At 31.2% G+C, this 26,218-nt stretch overlaps 1 protein-coding gene across 1 annotated transcript in view; it reads left to right on the top strand.

Moving 5' to 3' along the window:
• The first annotated feature begins 2,231 nt into the window (after positions 1-2,231).
• The window catches only part of LOC115885767, a 39,112-nt gene continuing 15,125 nt past the window's right edge, over positions 2,232-26,218 (top strand). The window contains exon 1 of the mRNA XM_030904778.1: positions 2,232-2,345. Coding sequence (XP_030760638.1) covers positions 2,301-2,345 — 45 coding nt within the window. The 5' untranslated portion in view covers positions 2,232-2,300. The remainder of the gene's footprint in view (positions 2,346-26,218) is intronic.

Genomic DNA, 26,218 nt, shown 5'->3' on the forward strand with positions numbered 1-26,218 from the left:
GTCAGTAATTTTATGCAGTATAAATCGCGATAGTGTCACTGTTAATTTAAGTTCTGCCACAATTTCCATCTAGATTTACTACCTTTATACAACTATCAGTAGTAGAATAAATAATAAATAACATAAAATAAGCTCCGTAAAGACTAACAAATCCACAAAATTTCAAATCAAATTCAAATGTGTCAAATGAATCGTCAAACAGAACTGTCAAGGATCCCCACCCTAGAGAGCTTTTATGGTGACTTTTCCGCCCACCATGCATGAATACATGGATAGCATTATGCTCCTTCCTCAGTCTTCTTATTCAAAGTCGGCAGGTTATTCTGCAGATTAGTTAGTAAAAAGTTCGTATAAATGTATGTTCTAAAATGCCTAGTTTCGGGGATACAGGTTCTAAAAGTTTCATTTTTTGAACTGGCGATTGCCTTGTAGCAGAGCCATCATAAAACAAAAAGAAGAAGTTTCATGAAGTAACGTCACTATTTGGATGAAAATTGGTGTTTGAGAGAGAGTTTTTTGACATGAGAAATTTGATTTTGATGTCAATATGACTCCTACTTGTAGGGGGCGCCATCTACACATTTTTATAATGGTTTGGAAAGTAATAACTTTTCGTCCGTACCTGTATAAAACTACCGAGTAAAAAAATATATATTTACTAAGTTTTCTACGTAAAAAAAGGTCTCTTCGTAAAAATCGCTACGAGTAATGGTTCTGGAGAGATTTGGAATCTAAATTATCAACACCTGTCATCTTTGACATAAATTAAACATACCTTGACTAAATAGTTATTAGATTGATATTATAAATTTGGAATGTTTTTGTGCCAAAAGTTCAACAGAAACTGGTTTTATCATATTTTTTTCGAAGAAAAATTTAAAAAGTTCTACACCAATTTTCATCCAAATACCTATTGATGTTACTTCAGAAATTATTTGGAAAAAATCGATATAAAAATGACGGACATAGAACTTTTTTACTTATTTTCGAAATACAGTTCGTACCACCCTGTAAATCTACAGAATATGCTGCCGAAGTTTACCGAATACAATTCTGACCTTCCTGTAGAACAAGTCAGTCTAAACAAGTTTTAAATTTTTATATCCCAATGCTTAATCATATACATATGTATGTTAGGGTCGTTTCATAATTTACTTATTTCTCTGAGATTCAGAGTAATATATTTAAAATTAACTTAAAAAAGATCTATAAACCATTTTTCTTTCTATTTTAATATAACCGAAGTTTATATTTGAACATCTGCGTGGGAAGCCTGAAGGAACGGAAATACAACTCTACAGTTTATTTTTGTAAAACATAACAAGAGAGATAGGAAAACGGTTTTATTTAGGAAATTCTTTGTGGGTGGTGGTGTATGTGTGTGTAAACTGTAATTAGCTCAAATCGTGCGTCGCGCTGAAACCGTAGCGTAAACAAATTTTAGTGGCAATGGATGGAATTTTGTAAATGCAGACTGACAGTTTTACTAGCGCCTTCCTCGATAGGAAAATAAGGGATCTATTTTTATATGACTATGGGGGCCATTATTCTATTCCTAAAATATATCCCATAAAACGATGAAGGAAAGATTTAAAAGGGGGTGTTCGAATTTTTAGTGGCGGTTGGTGCTAAAGGGCACAGAGGCGTGTGCCTAGTGTGCCTACCCAACAGAAACGATAAATTGAAAGAAATAACTATGTAATAGAGTGCATGGTAATATGTATGGCTTATACTTAATACGATCAAATAACGATATTTCTAATAAAAGAGTTAATACACTTACCGGCACGAACAATAGGCACCTTAAAATTTTCATGTATTTTTTAGTTTTATATATACAGGGTGGGCCACTGAAAACTTACAATGGCTATAATTCTTAAACCAAAAAAGATATCAAAAAAATAAAATATACCGTTTCTGTAATATCGAGGGGGAATACATATGATGTATTTTTTGAACCACCCCGACCTACCCCTTAGGCGGCACCCCTACTCACTTGAAAATCTTAAATGGCAACACCCCACTTGTGGCACCTTTTTGGAAAGCCCATGAAAAATGCTAAACGATGATCATAAAGAAATTACAACTAATTAATTACACGAAAAATTAGGTGGACATTAATGAAAAAAGTGATTTTTTCAGCATAAGTTACAAATTGGGACCCAGCTTAATGAGGCAAATGAGGTATTTTTCAAACCACCCCGACCCACCCCTAGGTGCCAGCCACTCACTTCTAATCTCAAGATAGCGATACCCCACTTGTGACACTTCTTTGGAAAGCTAATTGAAATTGCTAAACAATGGTCATACAGATTTCAACTTCTGTCTTCTTTCAACAATTACTGGTAAGTAGTGATAAGAAATGTAGGTCTGACAATTTGAAAGAAATTTAAAATGATAATTTATTTTAACAATTGCTCAAAATGACAGCCGTTTTGTTTCATACAAAAATACAAACGATTTTCAAATTCTTCTTTCACTTTTTGGAAAGTCTCGCTCGGAATATTTCGACATGCTTTTATTATGTCGAGTTATCCTCTGCCGCAATTCTTGCAACGAACCTGGTTTTGTCTTGTAGACTATGGATTTAGTGTAACCCCACAAGAAAAAGTCTAAAGGAGTGAGATCAGGGGACCTTGTCGGCCACTCGATTGGACCCCTTCTGCCAATCCATTGCCTTGGATAATATCTATCCAACCACCGCCTTGTGACAATAGAATAATGCGGAGGGGTTCCATCTTGCTGAAAGTGTATGAGGTCTTCATTAAGAGTTAAATTTCCTTCCAAATTTCTTTGATTTTCAACCTCATTTATAATGGCTGGCTCTATCAAATTGTTCAGCATTTCCAGGTAAGCATCACCAGTCAAATTTCCGTCGATGAAAAATGGACCTATAATTTTATCGCCTAGTATTCCGCACCAAATATTAAACTTTTGGGGATGTTGGGTGTGTCCTTCAACAACCATATGCGGATTCTCATCGCTCCAGTGTCTGCAGTTCTGCTTATTCACAATTCCGTTTAAAAAAAATGAGCACTCATCACTAAAACAAATATTTTTAGTAAGTGAAGGTTTCCTTCGAATTTCCTCCGTGATTAGTTCACAGAACTGAATCCTTCTATCTGGATCGTCGTCGCCAAGTTCCTGCAGAATCTTCATTTTGTAGGGATGGAATTTGTGCATTTTCAATACTCTCCTGACAGATGTTCGAGGTATACCTGTGATTGATGCCAACTGGCGTGTTGATGCTTCTGGATTGACCGATACCTGACCAATAACTTCCATCTGCATTTCTTCATTCAGTACCCTGGGCCCTGTCCTTGTTTTATTTTTGATCGACCCAGTTTCTTGTGTGACTTACGTTTTTGTCCGGATTTCTTTCATTGAAAGCACGGGCTGTTCTCAAATAACACATACCTTCAGCACCATAAAGAAAAACTATTTGAATTCTTTCTTCCACAGTATAAACCATTTTTCTTTCAAATAAGCGAATCAAATAAACGTTTAAAATACCACCAAATTTGCAAACGATTGAAAATCGATAGAAGACAGTGCAAAAACGCAAAGATATGCCAGTTTAAGATACCTGTTTGTTGAAAGTAAAAAAATAGATGATAAGGAAGAATTTGCGTTATCGCAAAATTAGGCTGTAAAAACATCTTTGTGTTGCCTTTTTTATTATCTACATTTAAAAATAGCATTGATGAGATTATAAGTGAGGGGATGGCACCTAGGGGTGGTTTAAAAAATGCCTCATTTGCCTCATTTAGCTGGGTCCCAAATTGTAACTTATGCTGAAAAAAATACTTTTTTTATTAATGTCCACCTAATTTTTCGTGTAAGGGGTAGTTTTTCAATTTCACCCTAAAAACGTTATGATCGTCGTTTAGCATTTTTCAAGTAGGGGTGCCGTCTAAGCGGTAGGTCGGGGTGGTTCAAAAAATACGTCATATTTTATTCCCCTTCGATATCATTGGATCGGTATTTTTTATTTTTTTGATATTTTTTTTGGTTTAAAAATTATAGCCATTGTAAGTTTTCAGTGGTCCACCCTGTATATTGTGTTCTAGTAGACCGATTTTAGTGATTTTTTAAGCAATTTGTAGCTAATTTATTTGACTCGTTTGTATCCCTTTCTAAATTAAAAATGTAAGTTGCCATATGTCAATCATACGAGGGAAAACAAAATATTGATATTTTGGTGTCAAAAAAAGTTCGAAACACCCTGTGGAGTTCGTTAACAAAGCAAGGAATTTAAAAATCATTTTGTCATCTAGGTGTATCTTTTCTCGATTGTTTGTTTTTTAATTCATTTCAATAGCTTTATTTTTTTGGAGATATTCGCTTTTGAAGAAGACATTAATATTTTTTCGTATTTTTTACATTAAAATCATGCCTTTGTCTTTGGTCATAGTCAACAGACCTATAAAATAGTATTTATGATTTATGTAATTCCACTGTCCTTGGAAAATCTTCTCTGTTGGGCAGTTACTCTAGCAGATATGGTTTTAATGATAAATACCAGATATTTCTGAACTTAAAACCATCTCTACTAGAGTTTTTTCTCTACTAGAATAGCAAACACTATTTTATAAGTGTGTTGATGGGGACTAAAAATCAATGCTAAAATTGCTGTAAATCGTTACTGTTTTATTCAAAAGCGAATATCTATACTAATATATAAAATCCTTAAGTGACTGACATACTGATTAATCACGATCCTGCTCAAACTACTCAACGTAAGAAGCTCAATTTTGGCATACAGGTTGATTCTAGGGTGTAGAGGTTCGATAAGAAGGGATTTTTCGAAATTCCAGTTCCAAGAGGGTGAAAGCACCCCTCAAATATTACAATATTTTTTATTTAAAAATCGGTCAAGTTTCTGAAAAAAACCTTAAACACGTATATTTTATTTTGTTTTTTACATATTTTAAGATTTTTTAAAAATGTATACAGGGTGTTTCGAAAAATCTGGTCATTGATTAATCACGAACCTGCTTAAAGCGCTTGACATAAAAAGTTGATTTTTGGAAAACAGATTGACTTTAGGGTGCAGAGGTTCGATAAGAAGGGATTTTTCGAAACTCGAATTCTAAGGGGGTGAAACTATCCCTCAAATATTAAAATATTTTTTATTTAATAACCGGTGAGTTTTTCGCAAAAATTCTTAAACACGTATATTTTATTTTGTTGTTTTACATATTTTAAGATTTTTTATAAATTTATACAGAGTGTTTCATAAAATATGACCATTGATTAATCACGATTCTGCTTAAACTGCTTGACATTTAAAGGTGATTTTTGGAAAACGGATTGACTGTGGGGTGTAGAGGTTCGATAAGGAGGGGTTTCTCGAATCTCAAATTCCAAGAGGGTGAAAACGCCCCTCAAATATTACAATATTTGTTATTTAAAACACGGTTTGTCTTTCGGGAAAACGCTTGGACAAGCATAATTTATTTGGTTTTTTTACATATTTTGAAATTTTAAAAAAATCATACAAGGTGTTCCAAAAAGTTGGGTAATTTCTTAACCACGATTCTGCTTAAACTGACTGCTTGACGTATAAAGCTTATTTTTGGCAAACGGATTTTTCGAAAGTCAAATTCCAACGAGATGAAACTACCTCTCAAATTTTACCAAGTTATATAATAATATCGAGAATACTGTGAGAAAAATGTGAGAGCTCATAAATGTGAGAACATTTTATCTAGTTTGTATGTTAATGGAAATTCCTGCTTTGCTTTATCATCACCATTACAAATAATTAATTCGACGCGAACGAAGTCGCTGGTACACGCTAGTATCTATATAAAAATAAAGATATTGAAATGAATCAAAAAACAAACTATCGAGAAAAAACGTACCTAGATGACAAAATAATGTTTTCCTTCAAAATAATTCCTTGCTTTGTTAACATATTCCACAGTGATGTGAACATATTCCACACATTAAACTTTCACGAAAATAACACTTTTTTGCCCCGTGTCGGCAGATGGAAACATTCATTTTCAATTTTAAAAATGATACTAATAAGTCAAATAACATAACTAAAAATTGCTTAAAAAATAATCAAACTCGACCCATTAGTATTGACCAAAAAATGTCTTCTTCAAAAGCGAATATCTCCAAAAAAAACTATTGAGATGAACCAAAAAACTAACTATCGAGAAAAGATGCAACTAGATGATAAAATGATTTTCAAGTTCCTTGCTTTCTATTATTCTACGGGGCGTTCCAAACTTTCACCAAAATAATAATTTTGTGTCCCCTCATATAATTGACAGATGGGAACCATTTTTAATTTAGCAAGAGATACTAAAAGGTCAAATAATTAAGCTACAAATTGCTTAAAGGATCATCAAAATCGGTCCACTAGAACACGATATATATATAAAATCTTAAAATACATCAAAGTTTTACGGTATCCGTTTTTCGTACCATTAGTGTATATTTCATTTCGAAATAACTGCGTACAAAGATTCAGAGAAAAATAGTAATAGGCTTTCTAAACTACAAAAATAAAATAAGTATATCCACCAAAAAGAAGTGGTAGTTCCACTAAAAAGAATAATGTGAAAGAATAATGCAAAAGTGAAAGAAAATATAATCTATGTTCCACCAGGTATTTTATTTTTTATATTTTCTTCAAATTTAGCTTTTTCGTCTTGTTAAAAATTCGAAGAAAGATTGTTTCTAGATACACTCAAATGCAAAAAAACGCAAGGGAGAAAATTTTGATCAAATTTAAACTGTTATATTTTTGTTATTTTTAGCCCTATTTTCATGAATTTTTTAGCAAGCTGTATATAATTATATCAACTTTAATTTGTAAACTCAGTTTTTTATAAACTATAGTATTATTTGGCATATTATATAGGGTTAATCGAGGGGTTGTTTTTTAAATTTGACACACCCTGTGCAATAATTTCGTGTGTAAATTTTCCTGAAATATAATTTTATGGTCAGAACCATGTCTGCTGAGCATTTTGTTTTTGGATCATGTCAGTGCTTGGTTAATTTTTAAGAGCGAAATGAACTTGCCACCAACAATTTGCAATTTTTTCAATTATAATTTAAGTTTTTTAACATTGAAAATGTTTCTGTTATCCTATATGTATAAGGGAGCCCAAATCGAATTAAAATGCTACATTTGCCACATCATGACGTCATCACGCGTATACGTATAGGAAATCTCGGCGCGGCGGCGGCAGTCGGACATCGCTAATTGTTTATTGATATATCTTTATTAGTTTAAAAGCAAAAAATATGGGGTTTGCTTTGTTACCTTGTCAAGACATAAGCGAAACTTACAAATTGTTTCTTTTTTTCATTTAGGCCTTCGTTTTTCGTTAAATGAAAGTTATATTTAAAAAAGTCCATTTTTAAACCAAATTTTTGCATGATTGAAATGAGTTATTCATGTTTAAAGTTTTTTTCGGTCATAAGCGCTAATGGAAATGTTTTTTTGTAAATAATTATAAAAAATTACTCCCTACGAAGACTTTATTTTGTACTGGATCAAAAAATAAGTATTTGTTTTCTCTATACGGTGGTATAGATTATCCGATGCAGCGTAATATGACGTTACGACAATAGTCACCAAAAACCATCTCGTCTTTTTAAAAAAATTACATCAAAAGTAATGATAACTGAAAAAAGAGCAAATTTATCGTGATCAGTTCATTTCGCCCTTATAAATTAACCAAAGCGTGCATTGACGTGATCCAAAAAACAAAATACTCAGGAGACATGGTTCTACCCGTAAAATTATATTGTAGGAAAATTTACACACGAAATTATTACACAGAGTGTTTTAAAGTTAGGATAAAGAAACAACCCTTCGATTAACCCTGTATAATATGCCAATTACTAAAGTTTACAAAAAACTGAGTTTATGAATTAAAGTTGATATAATTATATAATTATGTACAGTTTGCTAAAAAATTCATGCAAATAGAGCTAAAAATAACAAAAATATAACACTTTAAATTTAACAAAAAATTTCTCTGTTGCGTTTTTTTGCATTTGAGTGTAGATTTACTCATTGTACAGGGTGAGTCAACGATAGAGTAAAGTTCATTATCTCATTTGTTTCGAGGTTTACAAAAAAAATATATAAATATAAAAGTTATAGAGATGGTTAAGATACACATTTTAAAATTATTGTACAGTATACAGGGTGCTTCAAAAAAGTGTGGCGAATATAACATATGTTTTTTTAAATGCAACACCCTATTTTTTATTTTATTTTTAGATTCTGCGTAAAATTCTATAACTTTTTTATATATAATGTTATATACCTAAAATTAATAGTTTTTGTTATATTTAAATTTGTTTAAACAAATGTTAGATTGCAGTGGGTTAAAAAATTGTCAATGTTGGCATTGATTCTGAAGTTGGACAGCTAAAATTTGGTATGAGAATTTTATAGAGATATAGAAAAATACCCATGTAAAGATATTTTAGTTAGATGTTACAGGGTGTTCAAAATATATTTAGGAATTTCACCTACTTAAAATTAAGGAATTTCAATTTTTTAAAATGGTACACCCTATATATTATCATTTTTTCTAGTAGATTTTACCAAACTCTTCAACTTTTATTAAGAATGTCATATACCTATTTTTATTAGTTTGCGATTTATTTCAATTTTTTCTATTTTTACCCATATTTTTAATATAATTGCGCTATAACATCATAGTTGCCATGACAAAAAGTAACAATTATCACAATTTCATGTCTGTTAAGCAAGTTAAGAACAAAATTAGAATTTTAGTTTAATTTGTTGTAATAAGTATAAATGATAGACATAATAGTTACAGATTTTCTTGAAATTCATAATTAGTTAATGTGATTGATATACACGGACAAGCTTAGAAAACCACATTTTTTGGTTCAGTACTATATATTATATAGTACTTTGCTAGCTACTATAAGGATAGATGTATATTATCTAGAAAACATCTTCAGTGTGTAATGGGACGGTTTCGCGGCAGTAGTAATATTGGTTTTACCAAATGAATTATAAACCAGAATTACTACGAAAAAAAACTTTACTGTATGTCGAAGAAAATTCATATAGGAGTAGTCTTCAGCAATTAGGTAATCTAGTATTACCCTAATCTGTGGCTATTCGCCCCGACGAAAAATCCCAAGTGTCAACTTTCATAATATAGAAATACACCAAGAAATTCACTACTGCGATTTAGTTTATTTGAGTAAAGTTAATTAATTTTAACTAATACCAGCAATTGTAACTAATTATGAAGCTACCTGTTAAAGGTAAGTAATAAATAGTTTTGTTTTGTCATGGTAACTATGATTTTATAGGGTAATTGTATTGAAAATATGGGTAAAAATAGAAAAAATGGGAATAAATCGCAAACTATTAAAAATAGGCATATGACATACTTAATAAAAGTTGAAGAGTTTTGTCAAATCTATCAGAAAAAATTATAATATATAGGGTAACCCATTTAAAAAAATTTGAGATTTTTTAATTTTAAGTAGTTGAAATTCATAAATATATTTTGAACACCCTGTATCATTTTAACTAAAATATCTTTACATATATCTTTTTTTTCATCTCTATAAAACTCTCCTACCAAATTTTGGTACTCCAACTTCAGAAACAATGGCACCACTGACAATTTTTTACCACACTGCAATTTAACATTTGTTTAAATAAATTGAAATATTACAAAAACTGTTAATTTTAGATATATAACATTATATATAAAAAAATATGGAATTTTACGCAGAATCTAAAAATAAAATAAAAAATAGGGTGTTGCATTTAAAAAAACATATGTTATAGCCGCTACACTTTTTTGAAGCACCTTGTATACTCTATAATAATTTTAAAATGTGTATCTTAACCATCCCTATAACTTTTATATTAAACATTTTTTTGTAAACCTTGAAACAAATGAGATAATGGACTTTACTCTATCGTTGACTCACCCTGTACAGAAAATACCTCTCAAACAATAAAAATGCATGTTATATTAACGTATTTACTATTTGGGAGGTTATTTTTTAACTATCGTGTTAAAATACCACGATGGAAACATGTATAAAATAACCAATAGGAGCTGTTGTTCAAGATGTTTTTAAAATATATGTTAAACAATATTTTAAGGCTGTCACTACCGAAAAATACTTTACCCACCCTACAAGATGCCATATGTGTGTATAGCGGTAAAAACTTTTAAAATATGAAACTAAAAAGTTATAGACACTAATTCACTTTTAGTGATGCATTAAGTTATCACAACACATGTTTGTCGACAAGTTGTTAAAAACATATTTTCCAACGACGAAACTTCGCCCGATATCGTGTAGTGACAGATGTGGTTGAGTAGAGGGAAAATATGATTATGGTTTGCATGTGTGTTTAATATAAAATATGAAATTATACATAATATACATAATTTGTTGAGTTATTTACATTCATAATAAAATATTGTGAGATTAACAGAAATTAATAAGATCAGGAATTAATAAGTTCAGAAATTAATAAATTAATAAAACAATGATTTGTATTGTTCTTTTTTGTTGGTTATTTGTATTTAAAATTTAAAAGGAGAACGACAATTTGTATTGATATTAAATTTTGTGAGCATATGTAGGTTAATTTAGAGCATTTTTTAAGAATATAGAAAGTTCTACAGGATATTCCTAAAAAAAGTTGTACATCAAAGTTTTGGTTTTTGTAATGGAGTATCTACTATATATTAAAATGGAGTATTATATAAAAGTGAGAATATATGACTAAAATGTAAGGTTGGCATATTTAACATTTCCTAAAAATGAAGAACAAATTTTAAATTTCAATAAAAGCTACCTAAATTAGAATTTACCTGATATAGCCTAATATGTAGTTAAAATTACTATTGTATTTTAAATCAAATTAAAACTTGATCCAAAAAATTACAGGGTGAGATAAAACTAATACTGAACATTGCCAGCCTTAAAAGCAAGTTACTCTTTTGCTTTAAATGGAACACCCAGTATATTATTCCGATATTCAATGGAGAATCCATGTCTCTTCAAAATGCTAATCATCAAACAAAGATTTTCCTAGATACTTTAGCGACGGGCTTCTGTAGCTCCTAGATTAAATAACTTGGGAATTTTGGTTAAGTGCAAACCAATGTAGGTATACTAGGATGTATTTCAGGAAAATATTTTAGCTTCTACAGGGTGGCCCAAAAAAGTATTAGTGGATCGGGATGAGTTTTTTTTTAATAGAACGACCTCTATATTATTGCATTTTTGACTTCCTTTCAGACCACTTTACATAATCCTATGGTATGAGTAAATATATTTCGATAATCTCAAAGATATTAATATATAAATAAAAAATATATATTTTTCAGACTTTCAAAAAAAAAAAATATTACAAATACAAGAAATATCCTGAATCAAAACTGTATTAGGTATTTACTTTAGATGGTCTATGCTTACTTTGCTATAAATATCGTAATCTTAAATCTCAAATCATAAAGGGAAAATTCTACGCCAAACTTTCTAAAATATAAAATAATTTTCAGTATATTGTTTATTATTTATTATTTTTTATTAGATGGTGAATTTAAAAATGAACATAACATTTTTTTCATTTAGAGTATTTCAAAATTTTTAACGGTTTTGTAGATACTTGCGGTATTACTGCATATGGTTCTTTTAACGATAAAATACTTACAGAGAAAAATAATTGAGTGGGTTTGATAAAAATTTACTGTGGAAAATGCCATATGAAATATAAAACCGCGAATAACCTGCAAAACCGTTAAAAATTTTGAAATGCTCTAAGTACAAAAAATGTTATTTTTTTAACTCTCCATCTATTGAAAGAATAAAATACAGGGTTTTCAAGAAAAACTGAAAAATATATATTTTTATTAATTTGTTAATATCTCTGAAACTATCAAATTATATTTGCTATATATATATATATCTTTTCCTTTCTTGGGTATGAGGTTTTGTAATAAATTGGAAGATGGAAAACTTTTTTTATGCGAAGTGAGTGTCACACACTTACACTCATTTATACAGACTGGTGCTAGCAAAGACTTCAAGTTTTTAGAATAAAGTAGTGCCTGAAAAAGCCCATTATGTGGGAGCGAATGGTCGCATAATAAAAAAAAAGTTTTCCATCTTCCAATATATTACAAAACCTCACACCCAACGAAAGGAAAAAAAATATGGATATAATTTTAATGGTTAAAGAAAAAAGAAACAATTAAATTATATTTACTCATATCTTATGATTATATAAAGTGATCTGAAAGGCACTCTTCAAGGTGAAGCCAAAAATGCAATAATATACAGGGTGTTTCATTTAAAAAATCATCCCGATCTACTCTCACTTTTTTGAGCCACCCTGTGGAACTTAAAATATTTTTCTGGAATACATCCTAGTACATACCTACTTTTCATTAGCACTTTTTTCAAAATTTTTATTCTAGGAGCTACAGATGCCTGACGCACTTTTGCCGGACCCTGTATATGTCCATTGAAAACTCCCTTGTCTACTGAACCTGTGATTTTGACTTTCAATTTTAAAATCAAAGAATTCAAAATAATCAAATTCTTATTCAAATTAGAAAAAAAACAGAGAATCATGAAAAATACATTGAAACCAAAGCAATCAATGCTCCTTCGTGCAAAATCCTGTCAATGGGATAGTCAATTCCAGGTAGCTGCTTGGCTTAAGGCCGATACCTACAAAATAAATAAAAACATTACCTAATTTTTAATATCTTTCAGAATTGCAAGCATCAAATCAGACATTAACGTCAATGCCCGGAAAAATTAATTAAATCGATAATTTTCCTGCAGCTTATCAATATTTTGCAAAACCTTTGGATTTTTAAGTTAATGGCCGGCCTGTAACAATAATGTCCAACCTAAAAGCCCCATACTCACACTTCGCTACTTCACTTCCTTCCTTCCTCGCGTCTTTTCATCCAAAAGTCATATATTTACTATGGGAAAATGTCGATTTTATGCGACTGTGTGTCTCTACCTCCTTCGTCAAAACGCTAGTTCGTCCGTTTACTTCCTCTAAACGCTCCTTCCACGTACTGTCGGTTTTTGGAGGAAGTAGCAAAGGAATTATCACGAACACAAAAAAATATTAAAATATATAAAATATATAAATCGATCTTGGATTTCATTTGTAGTTGATTTCTTGATTTGGCAGTACGTCTGTACAGGGTCTCCCATTTTCGTGTGTTTTGCAGGGTTTCTCGTTTATGAGTCGAGATACAAAGATGCGGTTTTCACATTACGCTGTTACTTTTTTATGAAACTAAAGATACTACATACAGATATGTCCTAGCTCTCTTACTTCCTAAAATACAGGGCGAATCTGAAATTATTGCATTTTTTGATCCCCTTTGTTTCATAACTTATCGAAAAGGTGAAAACGGTCTCCCGTACAGTTTTTCACGTAGAATGCAGTGACGTAACTATTTCTTCGTTGGAATCTGTCTTTTTTTAAATTCACTAAAACTTATATGCTTTTTTAAATACGATATTTTGTATATTATTTTATTTTCCTTGTTACGAGCTTTCTAAAATACCTACTTATTTTCATAAACGGGGTAAAAATGCATTATTTAACTTTATTACATAGTCGGCCGGTTTAAATTAGGTAATCAAAACAATCAACTAATTTATTCGACGTAAAATGTTGGTTATTGACTTGTTATTTAAAAGCAGCGCAAGTTCAGTTTCCGTGTAGTTTATCAAAATATCACGATGCAAAGCAAAATTATCTGGTAAAATTAAGTTAAATAAACGGCTCTTATTTTATAAGAGCCGGTTTAGCAGTTTAGCAGTACCTAAATAAATAAATATAGAGTATATTATAATTTTCGAAAGCTCATTAACGAGGCAAATAAAATAAAAAATAATATATAGAGTGTCCTGTTTAAAAAAAAAGAACATAAGTTTGAGTCATTTTTCGAAATAGACAGCTCCCAACGAAGAATCACTTTCGTCACTGCCATTTTACCTGAAAAACGAGACACGGGCGGTGGGTAAGTACTCAATGGGTAGAGCAAAACAAAATCAGGGTATCCGGTATATACCTGTACATTTAGATGAACAGTCTAATTTTATAAAAGGTATTTCCAACGACCGCATAGTAAATACCCGGTATAATACCAGTAATATCAGAAATACGAGTATATCTACAATATTTCTTATATATATATATTGTAGATATTATATATTGGTATATTTCTATTCCCGGTATTATACCGGGTATTTATTATGCGGTCGTCGGAAACTCCTTTTATTAAAATTAGAATGTTCATCTAAATCTACAGGTATATACATATATACCGAGATTTTATTTATCTACAAATTGGGTACTTACCCACCGCCCATCACTGACCCTTTTCACCTTTTCGATAAGTTGTAAGATAATCGAGATACAATGGTTATCGAAAAATGCAAAACTTTCTACTAATTAAAAAATAAAAAGTAAAAGAAAGAAATAAGAAATAACTTTGAACTAAGAAGGCTAGGATAAATATGTGTGTATAGCATATTTAGTTTCATATTAAGTAGAACAATGATGTGAAAACAGCATCTTTATATCTCTACTCATAAACCAGAAACCCCTTAAAACACACAAAAATGAGACATCCTCTACATCTAGCAATCGCCAGTCGATATAAAAAAAATTCACACGCAATAGTCTAAAAAATGGAAGAAAAAAAAAACAATATTGTCTTCATATTTGTGAAAAAATGCATGTCCATATTTATGTAATCGTAGCGACAAAAATAAAAACATAGAAATAGTGTGCATGACGCCTTTACAAAAATATCTGAAGAAATGGGGATTGACATCATTAGCGTTTAATTAGTATGTCATATTTCATGGTTTCGATATAAATTACATAATAAACTTTACTCTATTGTTGACTCGCCTTGTACATTCAGTAAAAAATATATATTATTAAAATTCAATTTTTATTTTTGACACGACAAAGAATTGCAGTTTTATAAAATAAAAATTATGCGTCTTTCGGATTTTTTGCGGAATTATGCGTCTTTTCGGAAAATTTAGAGGTTACTAGATATTTCGTATTAAACATGTAGCTGCTATATTAAAAATATTTTGTGGTGTGTTGTTGCATAATTGACTAATTTCCAAGCATCGAATGGACGAAGGAAGGAAGCGAAGGGACGAAGGAACGCGAGGAAGTAAGGCGAGGAAGGAGCGAAGTGGGAGTATGGGGCTTAAGTGGGTACGTATACGTACGATATTGACCGATCGTTACTGTTAAATAATCAGTAACACATACATATTTTCATACATTAATAATGAATGAATTTGCGAATTATTTTTTCTTATTTCAGTACCTATTAGTGATGACAAATAAAAATAAATTAATATAAAAATTAAATAATTTCTTAAAGTACTTTACATTTGTTTTATTTCCGAGTGACGTAATTGAAACAACTGCTTCCTCGTTTCCTTTTTTTTTCATTCTGGTCAGATGTATTTCGTGTTATTTATACACATCAAAGCAGCAGATCTCTCTGAGAAAAAAACGTGTAAATCATATGGCTCCTCTCGACTCTGCATCCAGGATGTGCACTGCAGTCGCTACGGAGAAATGTCGTAAATAAATCAAAGCGGCACCGAACACAGAACGTGGTCTATTGTTTACAGTGCAGCAAGAATAGATTGCCACCATGGTTACGCCATGTGTTCGAACTATCGAAATAACAACAGAAGGACAACGCGGCTTGTGGCTGAAGATTTCAGCTGATTTTTGGGTCTCTAAATTTTCGCTGATTTCTCACGCCCATACTGTGAGCACATTCTAACATATTGTCGGTCAAACAGAACAAGACCTGACAGTGTCAGTTTAATTCACAGGCAAATTGTAATATACCGGGTGTTGCATCGTCGGACGGGACATAGGAAATCCCATGTAAATTTTAATGGGGTCAATTATTGGCTTTCCTAATTATTTTAGAGAATAATTCTATTTAGGTTTATTGAAGAGCACTAAAACCCACATTCAAAAGAAAAACTTTAGATATTTTTGATTAGCTCGTTTACGAGTTATCGCCGATTTCTTTTTAAATATTTCTCCTTCCTTATGGCCCTGTATTTACTTATGAGCACCAGTCAAGGTAAAAGATAACTGTCAAATGAAGTTGTCATTTCAGAAATTTACCTATTTAGTGATTTATTATTATTGAAAACTCATTCCTACATCGGAAATCTTAAAGATCCATTTATAAATACAAATTAATATGAATTAAAGTATTATTACAATATTCAATAACTTATTAATTTAGGTAATATTAAATTGTTAGAACTTTAGGATTTAAGAAGATGTTCAAATATTCCTCCATCAACTGCTAGACAATAACCCAGGCGATCATAAAATTTTCTTCTTACATTCGCTAGTTGGTAAACTGAAATTCTAATGCATTCGGCAGAAATAGCATTTTTTAACTCGTCTAGATTTGGGTATTTTTTATCCTTGTATATCCTGTTTTTTAAATAGCCCCAGAGAAAGAAATCATTTGGCGAAATATCAGGAGACCTTGCTGGCCAATCTACTGAATGATTTAGGCCAATAACGTTTCCGTTAAAACTATTGTCTAAATATTCCCGAACAGCCAGGATACTATGTGCCGGGCAGCCATCCATTTGGTACCAAACTTCCTGATTTTCCCTAGCGGCATCATGTAAAGCAGGTAAAATATGATTTTCGAGTAGTTCCAAATAATATTCTGCATTTAAATTTCGTGTAAGAAATGGCCCGATAATATTGTGTCCGAATATCACTGCCCAAACATTCACTTTCTGTGGATATTGCGTCGACAAACCTGTGTTGGTTTTCTTTGTTCCAATATCGATAATTTTGAGCATTGGGTTCATTATTTAAAGTAAACGTGCATTCGTCAGTGAAACATATGTTTTTTTTTAAATTCCCTCTTGGTGCTTTTCATATTTGAAGGAATAGTATTTATGTCATTTCAAAATTTGGAACGCTGTAGTGTGATCTATTCCTATTTCATCCCCAAGTTTCCTTGTGCTGATCCATAGACAAACTAACAAAGCAAGACGCGTCAACGCTGTACTGCAAAACGGTAACAAGTTTGATAAGAGTTTATTACCGCGCTTGCGTCAACTGGCCTTTTAGACGAGGACGGTTTACTTATGGATTGTGTATTTTGTAGTAGCCTTTTAGACAAGGATGTTTAATTAAAAGCGTTTATTAAAATCAAATAAATTTATTTCCATCGGTAAAATAAACAATAATTTCTGGACATAACAGATATAAAAACAAAAAGTTAAATAAACGAAAACGTATTCCTCTTATTAAAATAACAAAAAAGATGATAAAAACAACAGTTATGGTAAACGAAATAAAAAGCATTATTCTTCAAAAGGTACAAAAAAAAATTATTATGTATATTATAATATTAATAATAGGAACAACAAGAAACATCTTAAAAATATACAACTTTTTCAAATATAAAACAAAAAACATAAACTTCACATTTACACAAGAATTTGCAAAAATATTAACATTTCGAGTCTATTATAAAATATAAAGCACGAAAATTCAAATCATAAAAAGATTAAAAAAGATAAAAGATTCTTATAACTTACAGTCAATTTGTAGGACCTTCGTTTTGTCTACGATGTAATCACAATAATATGTATAATCACAGTAATTATTATGTTCTTCATAAATGTAAAATGTATTAAATTATTTGTTTTCGTTTTGTACGCTAATAAAATAATAGTAATAACCAAACAAAACCCAAAATCAGGAATTCAACAGTTCGTTCAAGGATGGTTTAAGGCAAAAACGTTTTTCGTTTTATTTAGGTTAGGTTTGACGAGTGCGACTGCGCGATGATTTCTGACTCAACTGGCCAGCGCAAAAAACAATAATTCGACTTCCTCAATCCTTTGAAAAGTCTTGCTTTTGTTAGTTTGTCTATGTGCTGATCTTTCCATCGTTCTCTTCCACGTACAATAAATACAATAAAACTCGGTCGGTATCATTTCTTGCATCTTCTCTTTGTTCCTGTCTTGCTTCACATCTGCAGTTATTTATTAGGGTACCTTTGGTCTCAAATCTCTGGATATTCCTTGCGATCGTAGATTTTCCAGGTATCGGTCTATTTGGATACAGAGCAGTAAACATGTCTGACTATTTCCTTGATAATACCATTTAATCATCAATACTTTTTCTTCGGTAGTGTAATTCATGGCTAAATCATGGTAATTTTAATAATAAAGCACTAAATAGATAAATTTCTGAAATGACAACTTCATTTGACTGTTATCTTTTACCTTGACTGGTGCTCATAAGTAAATACAGGGCCATAAGAAAGGAGAAATATTTAAAAAGAAATCTGCGATAATTCGTAAACGGGCTAATCAAACATATCTAAAGTTATTCTTTTGAATGTGGGTTTTAGTGCTCTTCAATAAACCTAAATAGAATTATTCTCTAAAATAATTAGGGAAGCCAATAATTGACCCCATTAAAATTTACATGGGATTTCCTATGTTCGGCTCGACGATGCAACACCCCGTACCCCGTATACCAGTGTCATTTTTGATCGTTGTCTGTCGAAATCTTAACTAACTCGTTGGACTGATTTTAACTGATAAACCAAGATGTAAAAAAACGCAATTGATTTTTTTTTCCTCAAATTTAAAGTATTATATATGTACAGGGTGGCGCACCTCATTCGCCTCGGTTGATTATACGAAAACGGCAAGGTGTAGAAACAAAATATTTTATAGGTATATGTAGGAAGGCAATGTGCATAATTTAAAATTATTTTGAAATGTACAGGGTATGTCGGAACCAATATTCATACCAAAGTTATATTTTTTAACACCCGGTATTTGAATTCATTTTTGGATTCTTGGGCCCAAAAAAATAGCATTTATTATGAAGGTTAAACATGTTTAAAATCTTTGGTTTTTTTGAGATACAGGCAGTCCTCGTACTTACGGCAGGTTAGGTTCTTCAAAATAGCGCTAAGTCGATACGACGTAAGTCGAATCTTATTTTGTCATAAGATCCTATAGAAAATGGAGAAGTTAGGTACTTTTTGTAAGATAAAAATACGATAAAACAGATAAAGAGATGTGCGTTTGTATATATTAATATTATTGTATTTTTAAAATGATGGAGGTATGAGAACTAGTGTATTGTAATGTAGTTAAACTTCTAATAATACAAGAAACAAAAAAAAAAAACGAAAATAAAAAACAAAAACTTAAAAATTTTTTTTTATGAAAAACAAATTAGGGCGAGTATTTTTACAGTCCCGGCTTTTTCATTATCTAATCAAAAAAGTATTTTTAACTATCCATATAATAGTAAATATAATACATATACTAATATGGCAACTACAGAAATACCAGAGAGTAAAGTAGACATATTTAGAAAGTATATATTAATTTTTTTTTTGGTTGGAACTTTTATTGTAGATATCGTAGAAAGTCGTAATAGTTGCTAATTAAGCAATGATCAACACTGTCCCGCTTTATCATTATCAGAATCTGTCAACCCTGCTTATATGTTGCTAAAATTTTATTGTTTATGTCCAAACTTCTTTTAAAATTTGGATCGTTCTTTTCAAAAAATGACGTAACTCGAAACAGTGGGACGTAACTTTGAGGAATAGTGAGAAAAATTTGTACGACGTAACTCGAAACGACGTAACACGAAACGACGTAAATCGAGGACTGCCTGTATTTAAAGATATTTAAATATGCATACTACAATAGAATCGATTATTAACACCCTGTACATTACTTCTCAAAATTAATTCTTGTGCTGAGTTTAAAGCTAGAGAAATATATTTTACTGAAAAATGTTATTGCTTTCTTAAATTTATACAGGGGTACCAAAAATTGCTGATTGAAAACTTCCTTATTTCAAATACAACACCTTGTAATTTTTTAAATAAATCGAAGCAGATTCAAATGCTCTTTCAAACTATATTAGGGTTTCCTATACCTATCTAGCTTAGATTTTGAATAAAGAGCAATTTTTCAATAAAATGGCAATGGCTAGTGTCGTTATGGCAAGTTTCTAGTGACAATTAGTAGCTATTTTCAAATTCAAAATTAGTTTATGGACTTTATTTAAATTTATACCAGTTTGCTTCTATTTAATTTACCTACAATAGTTTAATAAATAATATTTATTAAATATGTATTTATTATTCTATCAAGAAAAAAGAGTTAGTTCTTTGATTTATTTTACGATGACTTGTAGATATATGGATTTTCTATGTAAGAGCCAATTACGGCAAATCCATTTTCTACCCTTCCAACGCCAGGTTTCTGCCTAATAGGTTTTTTATAAACTACACTACCAACTCTGCAAAATAGGACAAGTAGTTTTTTAATGGAACGCTTATCAGGAAGATTCCTATTTGGATATCTTTGGGCATAAGAACTTGACGCCAAGAAACAATTTTCCTCACAAAATAAAATCACTATTCTCACAAAATAAAATCACATATCCATTCGTTCCACCAGCAGATACTGCTTTATTTTTCTTGATTAAATAATGAATACTTACTTATTAAATTATTGTGGGTAAATTTAAGTAAACTGTTATAAATCTAAATAATAATGTCCATAAACTACTGTCGATTTTGGAAATAGTTACTAACTGTAACTAGAAAATTGCCATGACGATACCAGCCATCTTCATTGATATTTTATCGAAAAATCGCTTTTTATTCAAAATCTGAGTTAGATGGGTATAGGAAACCCTAATATAGTTTTAAAGAGCATTTGAATCTGCATCGATTTATTTTGAAAAATACAGGGTGTTGTATTTGAAATAACAAAGTTTTTATATAAAATAAATCCTTAAAATAGATCAGCAATTTTTGGTACCCCTGTATAAATTTAAGGAAGCAATAACATTTTTCAGTAAAGTTTATTTCTCTACCTTTAAACTCAGCACAAAAATTAATTCTCAAAAGTAATGTACAGTGTGTTGACAATCTATTCTATAGTAGCATGCAAATTTAAATATTTTTAAATATCTCAAAAACCAAAGATGTTAAACATATTTAACCCTTATAACAAATGCCTTTTTTGGACCCAAAAATTCAAAAATGAAATAAAATTCGGGTGTGGATCTTAGTTCTGAAACACCCTGTATATTTCAAAATAATTTTAAATTGTGCACATTGCCTTCGAACATATACCCATAAAATATTTTGTTTCTACATCTTTCCGTTTTCGTATAATCAACCGAGGCGAATGAGGTGCGCCACCCTGTATTTTTTTACATTTAACCCTATTTTTATTAATTTTTTAGTATACTGTATATAAATCTATGAACTTTAATTCATAAGGGCAGAGCATTGCTCACTTTTACATATTTTTAATCAAAGTCTTTTAGGAAACAAAAATAAATTAATTATAAATATATAAACAGTTATTATTTACATTAACAAAACTCACCTTCTTAACAGCACTTAAAGAACATAAAGGGCCATTACTACCGCTTTACCGTTCAAAAATTCTAATAAAGTTGTGTTTTACGGCTATTAAACCATCTTGTACACTTCGCACTAAAAGAGACTGTTGCTAGTAAACATTTTTAAGTTTAAAGTATCACAACACTAATTATTTAAACCAAAAAGTCGTAATAGAAAACTAAAGAGTCAAAACGAATGACAATGTCAGGCAATAAATTAATAAATGTGGCAACAGGACATTTTTTACAACAGAGCTACCACCTGAATCCCCGGCGGGAAATTTAAATTCCAGTTAGTTAGTCCAGCGCCGAATATATCCATAGTTGGAAACAATAAATTTAAAAATCGCGCCCTCAATTAGGTAACTAAAAGTTTAATTGGTATTAAATATACATACAGGGTGTTTCAAAACAAATGCGAAAAACTTCAGGGGGTGATTCCTTGTTCAAAATAAAGGGTAGTTTGCTTCATAAACGTTGGGTCAAAAGTCAACCATTAGGGAGACATCGAGGTACAAAGATGGCGGAAAAATAATGTTCTTATTTTTTATCTTGAAAACGAAAAAAGATAGACTAATGAAATTTTATGGAAGCATTACTGTTATGAAAACACACTTTCTGGTAATTTTTTCACTTTTTTAAAACGAGTGGAAGGGGTTGAAATAAACTATCCCTATCATTCTTATTAACGAAATTTAAAGAAAAATCTTATCAAACACATGCAAAAAATTTAATTTGGATAGTTTAGTTTGTTTAGAAACTTTTTTATCTCTTGTATTTTTTTTATAAAACTCACCGATTTGAAATTAAAAAATAAAATGTAAAGCATTACATGTCAGGACTAAAAATATTTTTAGATTAATAATAGTGGGCAGCTGTAATTTTAGGAAAATCTAATGGCCGCTGTCACTTTTTTAGGATGTTTCTAATATTGTTTTATTTGACATTACCCTACTGCAATACGTTATCTACATTATTATTATTATCATTATTATCACTATATTATTAATCTAAAAATATTTTTAGTCCTGACATGTAATGCTTTTAGCATTTTATTTTTAATTTCAAATCGGTGAGTTTTATAAAAATACAAGAGATAAAAGTTTCTAAACAAACTAAACTATCCAAATATGGTATGTGTTTGATAAGATTTTTCTTTAAATTTCGTTAATAAGAATGATAGGGGTAGTTTATTTCAACCCCTTCCACTCATTTTAAAAAGGTGAAAAAATTACCAGAAAGTGTGTTTTCATAACAGTAATGCTTCCGTAAAATTTCATTAGTCTATCTCTTTTCGTTTTCAAGATAAAAAATAAAAACATTATTTTTCCGCCATCTTTGTACCGCGATATCTCCCTAATGGTTGATTTTTGACCCAACGTTTATAAAACAAACTACCCTTTATTTTGAACAAGGAATCACCCCCTGAAGTTTTTTGCATTTGTTTTGAAACACCCTGTATATGTATTATTTTGCCACCAGAACATTTTTTTAACTCAGAATTTACGCAAGATCTTTTCAAAACAACACATTTCTAATATGTCAAAATGAATGACTCATTATTCGTTACAATACCTCCTAATTACATCGGCATTTAACCAGTGTGAGTTATGCACCACACATACATACATACTTAAAGTTGTTTGCCAACTGAATAGAAAAAGGACTCTTAAAAATAACAATGGTTTTCGTCGAATTGGCGCCACAACTAATAGTAGTCGATTTCGTAACTGCCTACATACCCATTAATTTAAAATAAAACCAAGTGCATAACGCCGACCGCATGTGCTGCTCACTATGACATATTCTTGGCATGTCGTTCTGTACGAGGCGGTCTTGAAACAATACTAATAGAACGCCTATGCAAATTTATAATCATAGTTGGACGACGCGCGACATCGAGAATGTCACATTGACAATTGAATTGTTGCTACCCAAGCTACCTAAGTGACGTCGTTAATGTTGACAACATCGACAGCTAATAATTTCGTACAAAAATTATAACTATAGTTAAAGTAAAACGTTATATGATTTAAAATTTATAAAAAATTTAAAACCATAGAATTAAACACTTATTAAAAACACAGCAAACATTCTTAGCTAAGCATAAGATAAAATAAAATGATCTTTTACTTCGCTGAAGCAGAGTGCAAGTGGACGAGCAATTTTAAATGTTCAAATGACAGTCGAAGAATCGCTAAATCAAATAATGAAGGCTTGTATACCTCTTTTTTAAAAATTCTTGCAACTATGAAAAAATGTTAGTGCTTATTTTAACAAGAAGGAAAATGCAAAAGTAATATAAGGATCTACTGATATGCGACTCTGTAATATCTGAGCAAGCTCGAACCAAGCAGAGAAATCTACGTGTGGGATATATCGATTACTCCAAGGCATATGATTCGGTACCACATATACACACTGTATATACAGAATCCATCCAATTATACAAAACATCCTAAAACACTGTATGTCTAATTGGAAAGTAAACCTTATGTTAAAAACTGCCTTTTGCAGACCATCAAAATAACAATAATAAACAATTCCAGGGCGATTCGTTTGGTCCTACATGGTTCTGCTTGGCTCTAAACCCTCTTTCTACATTACTCGATAACACTCAAATGGGATACAGGTTAGATAAACGAAGTGGAGTTAGAATTAGTCACATGCTTTATATGGATGACATTAAATTATTTGCTGAATCAAGGAAACACCTTACATTATTACTTGATAGTACAAAATCATTCAGTGACAGTATTGGAATGGCATTCGGCTTGGATAAGTGTGCGGTTGTAAATGCCAACCCAGGTAAAATAGAGCGGGTGGGTAACCTAATCATCGATATCGACATACTGCCTCAAGGAGAAATATACAAAGATCTACGTATAGAGCAACATCTGAGTATAAATCATACAGATATGAAGCTTAAGTTTAGGCAACAATATATTAAAACAGTCACCAAACTGCAAAATTGAATGGCAAAAGACTAATAACAGCCATAAATTCTTGGGCAATCCCTGCACTTAATTACTCCTTTAGAATTATGGAGTCAAACGGACCTAGATGAATTGGATCGACGCACCCGCGTACTTGTAACTAAATTTATATATTTGCACCCAAATTCCGCCATTGAACACCTGTATTTACCACGAAATAAGAGAGGGAGAGGTTTACTATATATCAAAAGCCTGTGCAACACTGAAGTGGACAATTTCAGACGCTATTTTTACAGACAGCCTGGTCAACTTACGACAGACATCATTAGGAATGATACTAATGCCACGCCACTGAAGCTTCATACAGACATGGAACAAGACGTTGAGCCGGTAATACAGTTAAACGAACAGCGATGGAGATAAAAAGCTATACATGATCGATACGCCAATCAGATAGATAACGAAGCTATAGATAAAGACCTTCCACTATCTCTCTTCCGAAATGGCAACCTACATCCAGAAACAAAAGGCTTTATCCTCGCCAACCAGAATAAAGTCATAAGAACGAGAAACTATGAGAGGCATATACTTGAAATTAACAGCGTGGATAGATGTAAAATGTGCAATTCAGTGGGAGAATCAATAGAGCACATTACGGGCGCGTGTCCTAACTTAGCAAATGATGTCTACTTGGGTAGACACAACTGCATAGCAGTCATAATACATCAAACTGTTGCATCAGACTGTAAGCTTTTAGATAATAAAACAGCGATGTATAAATATGAACACAGATCAGTATTTGAGAACCACCAGTATACGCTTTATTGGGACAGGCTCATTATAACCGACAGGCACATACAGAATCACCGTCATGATATTGTTTTAATAGATAAGGGAAAAAAAGTCGGACTCGTCATAGACATACCCGTCCCACTAACCCTAAATACTATAAAAACGTAGAGAGAGAAGGTCAATAAATACCAGGATCTTGTGATAGAAATGAAAAGAATGGGGAAATTGTCTAAAATGGATATAATACCAATAGTGATGTCAGTTGAGGGAGTTGTATCAAACCGATTTAAGGAATTTTTGCATAAGGCCTCTCTACCCTCAGGCCTTTACGTACCAATGCAGAGAAGTGCAATTTTATACACATGCAGAATAGTACGTAAATTTCTGGCTATGGGATAAGGTGAATTCCTTCTACACAAGCCAGCCCAACCAGCAATTGCTGAGAAAAAAAATAAAATACCTACATAAAATAAGTATAGACCTAAAATCTATTGTAATCAATGTACTGCAATTAATTGAAGAAAGGGAAGCAATAACCACCGCCTGTGAAGTTTACAAGATAGCCTAAGTCAAGCTGAATAACCAAAAATATCTGAAGAAATGAGTAATTATTAATCAATCCAAGGGGGGAGGGGGGAGGGGAGATTAATCACTCCTTTTCCAATGACAAACCTAATCTAAAACCTGCGCTTTTGATATTCTCAATATTATCGACATTTACTTCACAGTCGACGTATTGTCGACATGTTGAGGTCGACAGTGAAAGTCGACGCGTCGGAGCCCAACTCTGTTTATAATTGAAGAGGACAGTCGATAAATAAAACACCAAAGTATTATGCAAAATAAATATTTTTCAAAAATAAACCTTCATTGTGTATCTATGCCTTTCGAAGTCATAAAAAATATACCTTTTTACAGTTCTGAGAATTATTATTGTATTATTTATTGTGTCTCCTTT

Source organism: Sitophilus oryzae, unplaced genomic scaffold, assembly GCF_002938485.1.
Source record: "Sitophilus oryzae breed Bouriz unplaced genomic scaffold, Soryzae_2.0 scaffold_41_pilon_pilon, whole genome shotgun sequence".
Classification (NCBI taxonomy): domain Eukaryota; kingdom Metazoa; phylum Arthropoda; class Insecta; order Coleoptera; family Curculionidae; genus Sitophilus; species Sitophilus oryzae.